Genomic DNA, 11,034 nt, shown 5'->3' with positions numbered 1-11,034 from the left:
CTGTGCTAAGTGGCTTCAGTTGTGTCCGACTCTGTGATTCCATGGACTGTAGCCCACCAGGCTCCTCTGTTCATGGGATTCTCCAGGCAAGAATACTGGAGTGGGTTGCCATTTCCTCCTCCAGGGGAACTTCCCGATACAGGGATCAAACCCCTGTCTCTTACATAGGGCCAAGAAACAATACCAAAGATGATGGGCCAAGAACCCAGGGCTGGAAGTCAGAAACAGTGCCCAGAGCCCAGCTGAGGGAAACCCAGATGTGTGCACACACCTCTCCCTGAGCCGTGGTGGCCACTGTCAGACGCCTAGGAGAAGGACAGCATGAGAGCCCAGACCAGAGACAAACCAGCCTAAGAAAGCTGCGTCCTAATGAGGGCCTTCCTGGGGCAGGAGAACAGGACAGAAGGGAGACCCAGCTGGCAGGACTCACCTGCTTACTTTGGCCGTGGTGACTCTGCCTGGTGGGCAGATCCTAAAGCCCTGGGTGGGGTGGGCTCAGCTGAGAGAGGCAGTGGCCGACAGCTGGGTGTGGGCTGCACGAACTGGTTCGCAGAAGCCAAGTCCTTACCTCTGCGTTAAGAGAGAGACTGCTTTCTCTTTGTTGATCTCAACGGCCAAGGGAAGGCACGGCCTTAGCAAAGTTGAAGTGGCAGTCATGATACTTGAATCCAGTCCTGTCGAAGGAGTTGTATACTACAAGCTCACAGGCTTACGAGTTTTGGTTTTTTGTTTTTTCTTAATTTTATCTTTGGCTGTGCTGAGTCTCTGATGCTGTGTGTGGGCTTTCTCTAGTTGTGATACATGGGCTTCTCACTCCAGTGGCTTCTCTTGTTATGAAGCACAGGCTATAGGGAGCTCAGGCTCAGCACACGGGCACACAGGCTTAGTTGTCCCATGGCATGTGGGATCTTCCCAGACCTGGGGTCGAACCCGGGTCTCTTGTGTCTCCTGCATTGGCAGGCGGGTTCTTTACCACTAGCACCACCCTCTTTCCATAGGACATATTCTAGAAGATCTAAATACACTCCCTGGAAGAAACAACACATCCCATCTTTTTTGAAAGATTTATTTTTAATTAAAAAATAAAAGTTATCTTAACATATCTGCATTGCAGCTTCAGGGATGGCAACTGAATCAAGCGAGAAAAACAAGGTTTATCAGTTCCTGGGTCACCTGACTACCTTATAATGGGTACAAAGGCACACGTGTCTTCAAACAAACTTTATTCTATTAACTCAAAACTCCCTTCCCCCAACTCTTATCTGCCCACCCTCACCGACCACCCCTCCCCCCCAAAAAAAACAACAATCAAAAACATTAAATTTTCTTTTAAAGCTACAGAAATAAGTGCTGAGTCAGCAAGGAACCTGGGCATGCTGCCCACTCCTCCATCTCTGCTTTGATGGCTAGCTGCTCCGAGGCTGGTCAGAGTGTCCCCCATCATGCCAGGGGGAGCTTGGACCTGGACAGCTCCACGGCGTCACCCCAACTGGGGCTGGCAGTTCCAAGGCACTGTGTCCCTTAGTCAAGGGCTTGTGTGGCTTAGGCAGCCTTTCAGGAAGAGCAGGCCAAGGCTAGCAAGTCTTCCTCAAAAGCTGGAGCTGAGAGCCGTGGGCAGGAGGGAGGGAGCCGGCCATGGTCTTCTCCCCCAGGTCTCGGGCTCTTGGCAGCTTTCTTCTCCCTGGTCTCCCTGCCCTCTCTCTTTCCCTTCTTCCCAGTCTCCCCCTTCCCCTCGACCAAGAGTTTTATTTTAGCTTGATGGTGGGGGTTCCGGAGAGGCTACTGGCAACTCCTGGGCCTGGCCTGGGGACTCAGCCACCTCCACAGGGACAACGCGTGCCTTTGGTTTCTGCATATCACAGAGCCCCTCCAGGCTCTGGGAGGGCTCCAGGAGCTCCTGGCTGTGAACCTGACTGTTCAGCTTCTCTTCAGCTTCTATCTCTTCTGATGTGGGGATGGAGTTCTTCTTGGGACGACCTTTGGGTTTTGTGGGTGCTTCCTGTCCACCTTTAAGAACCTACGTAGGAGACAAATGAGATCAAATCTAAGAAATAACTTCTTCCCTCCACTTTCCCACTCCCCCACCTCTGAACCAGCGGTCCCCAACATTTTGGCACCAGGGATTGGTTTCGTGGAAGACGGTTTTTCCACAGACTGGGGAGGGGATGGTTTCAGGATGATAAAGGCACATTACATTTTATTGTGCACTTTATTTCTATTTTTATTGCATCAGCTCCACTTCAGATCATCAGGCATTAGATCCCAGGTTGGGCACCCCTGCTCTAAACCATTCCTTCCCGGCAATGAAGTTGCAAAGTTTGGCAAAAAATATTCTCCAGGAGTCACCTGCAGTCTACAAAGACAGCTTCATTCATGAAAGATTCAATGTACTTTTAGTCAGGATCATTTCTATTAAATACAATGATCATAAATACATTAAAAATCCAACTTCAAAAATAGGGAAACAAGTGAAAATTAAAATATGAGTGTGACAGCAAGTTGATAAGTTAAAAGAAAAAAACAGTGTCACAAACAGGAAAATAAACACTCATATGTCTGTATAAAAGTGTAATTGGTACAGCTTTTTCAAAAGACAACCTGAGGATGCAAATCAAAAGTCTTAAAAAAAATGTGCATAATGTTTGACACAGAAATTCTACTTCTAACAATTTAGCCTAAGGAAGTCATCAAAGATTGGGACAATGACTGATGTGCAAAAATGTTCATCACAAAAATGGCAACAACAGCCAGAAAAATACTCTACAGTTTCCACCATATAATTGAGTATATAATTATAGTATATGGCAAAGAGAGAAAACTTAACAACCATTACAATCATTATATAGGCGAACATATAATAACATGGGAAATATTAATATAGTTTTGTGAAAATGGGTTCTAAACCAGCATAATTTAATTTGGTGGCTAGACAACTACACACTACCCTGCTTGTAGTCTCAAGATCAAGGATAATTTCAATTCTTTTTTAATGTCTTTTTAAATTTTTCAACAATGATCATGTATTTCTGTAATCAGAAAAGGAAATATGAAACATATGGTTTTATGTTGTTTGAAGAAGCAGTAACACATAGGAGAGAGTGTGTTCTTGTTTTGAAAGTAGAATAACTAGATTAAACACCAACTGTGCCCCTTGTCTACTTTGTTTTTGGGAGAGTCCTTTAAAGACTCTGGGCCTCAGTTTCCTATTCTGTAAAAGAGCGATGCATGCGTGCGTGGTAAGTCACTTTAGTTGTGTCCAACTCTTTGCAACCCTATGGACTGTAGCCCAGCAACTCCTCTGTCCTTGAGATTCTCCAGGCAAGAATACTGGAGTGGGTTGCTGTGTTGTCCTCCAGGGGATCTTCCCGACCCAGGGATAGAACCTGGGTCTCCCGTGTTGCTGGCAGATTCTTTAGCATCTGAGCCACAGGGGAAGTCCAAGACTGAGGAATTTCCAGACTGTTCTCTTAAGGCAAGAGCACCATGTTATATTCCAATCAGCAGTATGTGAGGGCTCCAGTGCTCCACACCCTCTGCAAAACTCATTTTTTTAAGGGCTGTTTTGATGTGAACCATTTTTAGAGCCTTTATTGAATTTGTTACAATATTGCTTCTGTTTTATGTTTTGTTTTGTTTTGGCCTCAAAGTGTGTAGGATCTTAGTTCCCCAGCCAGGGATCAAACCTGTATTCCTTGCATCGGAAGGTTAAATCTTAACCACTGGACCAGAGGGAAGTCCCAGTACTTGTTACTACCTGTCTTTTTCATTCCAGCCATCCTAGCTGTTGTGAAGTTGCTTTTCATTGTGGTTTTGATTTGTACAACCCTGATAATTATTGAAGTTCATCATCTTTTCATGTGCTTATGGGCCAGTTGTATATCTTCCTTGCAGAAGTGTCTATTCAAATCCTTTGCCCATTTAAAAATGCAGTTGTCCTTTTTAATTACTGAGTTACAAGTTCTCTATTAATACTAACACATTGGATGAAAGCCCCTTATCAGATAGAAGATTTACAAATATATTCTTCTGTTCTGTGTTGCCTTTTCAAGTCATTTCTAAAAATGTTTATTTATTTATTGGCTTCATTGCTCCTTGGCATGGGGGATATTATCAGTTCCCTGATCAAGGATTGAACCCATATCCCCTACATTGCATGGCAGATTCTTAACCCCTGGCAAATTAAGAAGGGAAGTCCCACCTTTGCACTTTGTTGATGATGTCCTTCAACAGAACAAAAGTTTTTAATTTTCATGAAGTGCAATTTTTGTTGCTATTGCTTGTGCTTTTGGTGTCTTATCTAAAAAGGTTTTGCCTAACCTAGGGTCATAAGCATTTACTCCAAAAGAAAATGTTTTCTTCTAAGAATTTCATAGTTCTTTTTTCCTTTTTTAATATGTAAATTTAATTGGAGGAAAATTGCTTTAAAATATTGTGTTATTTCTGCCATATATCAGCATAAATCAGCAACAGATATATGTATGTCCCCTCCCTCTGAGTTTCATAACTTTTTTTAAATTTAATTTTTTATTGAAGGATAATTGCTTTATAGAATTTTGTTGTTTTCTGTCAAACCTCATCATGAATCAGCCATAGGAGTTTCATAGTTTTAATGTTTAGTTAGGTTTATGATTCCTTTTGAGTTAACTTTTGCTTATGGTATAAGGAAAACCATAAATTTGCACTAAACACCTCCATTTAGCTGGGCATCTACTCAGCCACTGTACTTTCAATCCAAACAGCTAACACAGAGATATGAAGGGGACTTCTAACAAGATAGAGATGCTGACAGAATCAACCTCTGGGGAAAAGAGGTCTCTATATTCCTTTTCATATGTCAGTATCTGATTTTGGTTTCACTGTGAGCGCAGGCTGTTGAAAGCACCCAAATGTGTCAAGATGAAATTGACGTGTTGAAAGCAGCTCCACTCAGTATGAAAGAGGTTATACAAAATCGAGTTGCCCCACGTAGTAATCAAGTTATAAAAGAGCAGGTCTAAGGAAGCCACCTAATTGGCAAAAGAAAGTCCAGCCCAGCAATTAGGGAACACCACCCACACAGCTTGGCTAGACCCCACCTGGCTGTTTTCCTACAGCATGAAAAAAAAAAAAATCAAAACAATCAGACCATTTTCTAAATGGAATAAAACATTCCAGCACAAGCAATAATTAGGACATAACTACACTCTTGGCTGCTTTCTGCACCTGACCTCTGGCCTCTGCCTCCCAGCACACCTGAGACATGCAATTATCTCGCAACCACCCCATGCTAAGACTACACACTCACGTGCACTCTGTGGCCCTTCTCTCAGGACCCCTCCTCCCTAGGCATCCCTGGAGCCAATTTACTTTCCTTCGTCCAGAGAGGCCAGGCAACCCATTGCACGTGAGGTCACATGCCTCTGGGAAAAACACCCAGCACACCACCTACTTTTATTAACTTGGCCCGCTGGCAGCCTTCCTCCAAACTCTAAAACTAGACTCTCCTGTGCCCTCCTGCTGGGGATGTCAGGACCTTCCTTCTCCACCTGCACAGGTGGGTGGAGGACGGGCACATTGATGGGAGGGCCCGGCTGTCAGCGCAGAGAGAAACCTTCTACCTCCCTCACTTTTCAGGCAGAAGTGGCTTGTCATGGTGGAAAAGCAACCCAAGGCAGAGCTGGGATTTGAATATAAAACCTCGATTGCCTGAATCTAACACTCTTATTGGTATTTCATTGCACGTAATGTGCAAGGGAAGGATTCAACTGATATTTCTACCACATTTATCTTACCGCCCTCCTAACCTCCCAGCAGATCCTAGGCCATGGACTCATTATCCCATTGCCTTTTTGTTCCCTTTCTCTATCTGCTGCTCTATGGGAATGAGAGCCATGCTGTTGTCTAGTTGCTTCAGTCATGTCTGACTCTTTGCGACCCCATGGATTGTAGCCCACCAGGCTCCTCTGTCCATGGGATTTCCCAGGCAAGAATACTGGTATGGGTTGCCATTTCCTTCTCCAGGGGATCTTCCTGAACCAGGGATTGAACCCGCATCTTCTGCATTGGCAGGTAAATTCTTTACCATGGAGCCACCAGGGAAGTCCAGAGAGCCATGTAACTGATGCTATTTCTCTGAAGCTGAGACATTCACCATCTCCAGCACAGATGTTCCCCCAGCTCACTGTTTAGCAGATTTTCTGCCAGAAGATGGGATGTTCCACTCAACTCAATCCTGAATGCTAAAGCACCAACTGACCGGGGAAGGCTTGCAGGTGGGGAGGATGCAGAAAAACACCTGACTGTCTTAACCAGCATCCCGGAAACTTGCAGAATTCATTTTCAGGTTATCTCTCCTGGCCTCCAAAAGTTGAGATTTTCTATAGACATGAATTTTGTGGATGGGTAAAGAATTAAAAACAAAAAAAAAAACCACTGAGACGAACAGCAGCTAACACTTCTTGACTGTATCCTATGGGGCAGACACTGTTCTGGGTCCTACAGGGATTGGCTCAGATTAGCTCACTGACCTCATCTGCATCCCTGTAAGGTGGACATCAGGCATTTACTGATGAGGAAACAGGCGCTTGCCCACGATTACATAGGTAGAAACCGGTAGCAGTTACACAGAATTGTTGACCAGCTGGAGACTTTTGGTGCACAAGATGACCACTGGGCATGGTACGTGGCCCACCCAGCTCTGTGACTGGGAGAGGAAGGGACCACCCATCGGGACCCTTTCACAGAGCAGAACCCTACTTTGGAGATGAAAAGTACCCCTGAATGATGAGGTACTTCTGGCCCGCTACGAAGCCTGCTGGGCCCTATTGGAACCCAAGCCAAGCAGAAACGGAAGGGAGGGTGCAGATCCCACCAAACATGGAAGACCACATTTACCCAACCCGCCACAGGTTCTACACGCTGACCGGTAAAAACTAGTCAGAGATGCTATCTCGGTTCTGGCAGCATGCGAGTAACACTGAGAAGCGAATGCTCTTTTTCCAGTTCCAGTGAGATTACTTGCCTTGAGACATCTTTATTACTCAATTATTCTTTTCTTTCCCAGTCCTTGAAGAGGCAGCCTTGAAAGTTTTACCAGGGGAAACTATGAAGCAATCAGGATCCCAACAATGCCTTGCTGTTTTGAGAAAGTCAGAACGTGACCCACACCTGAGCCACCTTGTTCTCCTCTTCACTCCAGCTGTTCTGAGGTCCCTGCAGTGCCCCTGCGTACTTCTGTTCCTTCCTTCAGCCTTTGACACCCTTCCAAACTTCATCTGGCAGGTGTCTATTCATCCATTAAACCCAGCTTAGATGGCACCCCTTCCAGGAAGCCCTCCCTTCTCCTACTGATGCTGAACCTTTTATTTCCTTCCAGTGTTGCCCTGATCACTCTGAATAATGAGCGACTTACAGGTCAGCTACCTCCACTGACTGAGTACCTTTTTTGAATTTTTTTTTAATGGATGGCCTGGTATCTTACTCATTGGAAAAGACCTTGATGCTGGGAAAGAGTGAAGGTAGGAGGAGAAGGGGGCAAGAGCAGATGATATGGTTGAATGGTGTCACCAACATAATGGGCATGAATTTGAGCAAACTATGGGAGATAGTGAAGGACAGGGAAGCCTGGTGTGCTGCAGTCCACAGGGTCGCAAAGAGTAGGACACAACTTAGCAACTCAACAACAACAACTGGTGTCTTATAGCCACATCTCTACTGCCTGGTGAAAAGTCACTGCTCATAAGGTGAAATTTCTGGAAGGGGCCTGCCTTCGGTTGGCTTGTGGACTGCTCGGAGATTTAAATCTGTGCAGTTACTTCCATTTTGTTTTCTACGACATTGATAACTATCGACACGCGGCCTGCAGCGGTGCCAGCCGTGCAGAGGCTGGTGGAAAACAGCTGACGTCAGTGGCAGGGGCACACGTGTTCCCCACGGGCACTGGGCGGTGCTGGCAGGGCTGGCGGGCTGTCAGTGCCTCCATCGTTTGAGTCATGAAAAGATCGCTGATAACCAACTCAAACAATGCTCTGCCACTCAGGAGACATCAATTTTGATGACGATGATGGGACGGGGAAGCAGGTGGGTGGTGGAACTTGCACAAAAAGCAGTGAAGAGACTTGCCCAAAACCAACCAGGGAGGGGCACGCCGGGAAACACAGCCCAGTGTTTCCAGGTCCCAGATCTGGTTCCCTTAGAGATCAGTCCCCTAAAACGCTCCATGGGTGTCTGAGCATTCTAGAAGTTGGGGAGCAACAACATGTTTAATCGAATCTTATTTATCTTTCCATTTCAATTTCTCCCTGCAAGCTGTCCCAATATTTCACTTCTCCTCTGGACTCTTGCTTGTGTGTGCTCAGTCATGTCTGACTCTTTGCGACCCCATGGACCGTAGCCCACCAGGCTCCTCTGCCCATGGAATTTTCCAGGAAAGAACACTGGACTTGGTTGCCATTTCTTCCTCCAGGGTATCTTCCTGACCCTGGGATCAAACCTACATCTCTTATGTCTCCTGCACTGGCAGGCTCGTTCTTTACCACTAGCACCATCTGGAAGCCTGTTAGCAGGCAATAGCAAGAACCAAAGTTTTCAGAGAAAAAAATACATATATTGGATAAAAACACAAAATGGAGAAAACTCAAATCTATTACCCATTATCAAAAAGTGCCTATTAACTCTTTTTGTTTCTGAAAACTAGGTAGCTGGTGCAGGGGAAGGAGGGCTTAGTTATTTGGTCATTGTAGAAAATTCATACTCCAGCCCTTGAGACACCAAGGCTTGTGACCAGATGGCCTAGCAATTAGGACATCATGCAGGCAGGCCTGAGATGCTCGGTCCACAGGATAGGAGAGGGGGCCAGAGACCCAGCGAGAACATGGAAAGGCCTGGGTCAGAGGTTTCTTCCCACTCTCTTCCCAACTCTCCTGTTTTCTCTGGGCTTTGACCCTTGGAATTTTCAAAACTGGAAGTGAGACAACTGCTTTGGAAAATCTGGATTTAACTGTTGCTTTTTTTTGAATAAGAAAAAGAGAGGGCTAAGCCATTATGAAATGAGGTCCTTAAAATGTAGAGATGTTTCTTTTTTAAAGAGCTGTTTACACTAATTTGTTGTTGTTCAGTCACTAAGTCGTGTCCAACTTTGTGCAACTCCATGGATTGCAGCACTCCAGGCTTCCCTTTCCTTCAGCATCTCCCAGAGTTTGATCAAATTCATATCCATTGCGTCAGTGATGCTATGTAACTATCTCATCTTCAGCTGCCCTTTCTCCGTTTGCCTTCAGTCTTTCCCAGCATCAGGGTCTTTTCCAAAGAGCCAGCTCTTCACATCAGGTGGCCAAAGTATTGGAGTTTCAGCTTTAGCGTCAGTCATTCCAGTGAATATTCAAGACTGATTTCCTTTAGGACTGACTGGTTTGATCCCCTTGCAGTCCAAGGGACTCTCAAGAGTCTTCTCCAGCACCACAATTCTAAAGCATCAGTTCTTTGGCGCTCTGCCTTCTTTATGGTCCAGCTCTTATATCTGTACATGGCTACTGAAAAAACCATAGCTTTGACTATGTGGACCTTTGTCGGCAAAGTGTTATCTCTGCTTTTTAATATGCTGTCTAGGGAGAAGGCAATGGCACCCCACTCCAGTACTCTTGCCTGGAAAATCCCATGGACAGAGGATCCTGGCAGGCTGCAGTCCATGGGGTGGCTAAGAGTCGGATATGACTGAGTGACTTCACTTTCACTTTTCACTTTCATGCATTGGAGAAGGAAATGGCAACCCACTCCAGTGTTCTTGCCTGGAGAATCCCAGGGACCGGGGAACCTGGTGGGCTGCCGTCTATGGGGTTGCACAGAGTCGGACACGAGTGAAGTGACTTAGCAGCAGCAGCAGCAGGTTTTTCATAGCTTTCCTTCCAAGGAGCAAGCGTCTTTTAATTTCATGGCTACAGCCACTGTCCACAGTGATTTTGGAGCCCAAGAAAATAAAATCTGTCACTGCTTCCACATTTTCCCCTTCTATTGCTATATAAATTCATTTAAAAACCAAATAGGGAACAACTCATCTGTAAGGCACTAGAGTGGTATTTGGGAAATCAGAGTCACTATACCATATGCATCAGAGGAACCTGGATGCTAGTTAACACTCCCTGCCTTGGGCCAGCAAAGCAGAATCTTAGGAAGGGCCTTGAGTTCTGCATTCATACCTGCCACCCAGGTTCCTCTGATGCTCACTAGAGTTGAGAATTCTACAAGAGCAGGTGCACCCTACATGTCCTCTAAAAAACAGAGAGGACTGACTTCTATTCTTAGCTATTGGTGGGAGTGGGAAGGAAGTTCTTTGAAAAGGCTAGCTACTGCTGCTGCTAAGTCACTTTAGTCATGTCCGACTCTGAGCGACCCCAGAGACAGCAGCCCACCAGGCCCTGCCGTCCCTGGGATTCTCCAGGCAAGAACACTGGAATGGGTTGCCATTTCCTCCTCCAATGCATGAAAGTGAAAAGGGAAAGTGAAGTCGCTCAGTCGTGTCCGACTCTTAGCGACCCCATGGACTGCAGCCTACCAGGCTCCTCCGTCCGTGGGATTTTAGGTGGGGTTAAAAGCAGCAACAGACAAGTCTGGAAGCTTCCTTTTTATTTCCAATGAAACTGTGAAAAAGAATATCCTTCTGGTCAGGAAATCCAGGTCAGAAAGAATTGCTCATCCTTTTGTTCAAACGGCCTCCCTCCCAGCCAGCATGGTAAAAGGCCTTCCAGTCTCTGGAGCTCAATCCACCAAAGGGTCCTTCCTGCCTTCTTGCCAGCCCTGTAGTAAGAATTCTTCCGATCATGATGGGCCCATGGTTAAGACTTATTCTCTTTCTTACCATTTTTTTCCATTTCATCCTGCGGTTCTGGTACCAGGTCTTCACCTGCAGTTGAGTGAGTCCCAGAGACTGGGCCAAGTCCAACCTAGAAGGCACGAGAGACAGGGGTATGATGAGGAAGAGGGGAAGGCCTGTTACCAACATGTGGACCTCCCCATTAAACCAGTTCCTCCCAAAGAGCTCTGCTTTCCTTCCCAGAATCC

The 11,034-nt window shown here is 45.9% G+C and overlaps 1 protein-coding gene across 1 annotated transcript in view; it reads right to left on the bottom strand.

Moving 5' to 3' along the window:
- Positions 1–1,052: 1,052 nt before the first annotated feature.
- BARX2 (BARX homeobox 2) overlaps positions 1,053–11,034 on the bottom strand; it is an 82,336-nt gene continuing 72,354 nt past the window's right edge. The window contains exons 3-4 of the mRNA XM_010844691.1: positions 10,832–10,916; positions 1,053–2,017 (exon numbers count right to left, since the gene is read on the bottom strand). Of these exons, the coding sequence (XP_010842993.1) occupies positions 1,751–2,017; positions 10,832–10,916 (352 nt within the window). The 3' untranslated portion in view covers positions 1,053–1,750. The remainder of the gene's footprint in view (positions 2,018–10,831; positions 10,917–11,034) is intronic.

Source organism: Bison bison, unplaced genomic scaffold (assembly GCF_000754665.1).
Source record: "Bison bison bison isolate TAMUID 2011002044 unplaced genomic scaffold, Bison_UMD1.0 scf7180017864205, whole genome shotgun sequence".
Taxonomy (NCBI): Eukaryota; Metazoa; Chordata; class Mammalia; order Artiodactyla; family Bovidae; genus Bison; species Bison bison.
The sequence above is the reverse complement of the archived record's forward strand: the minus strand, read 5'-3'. Positions and strand labels throughout refer to the sequence as shown.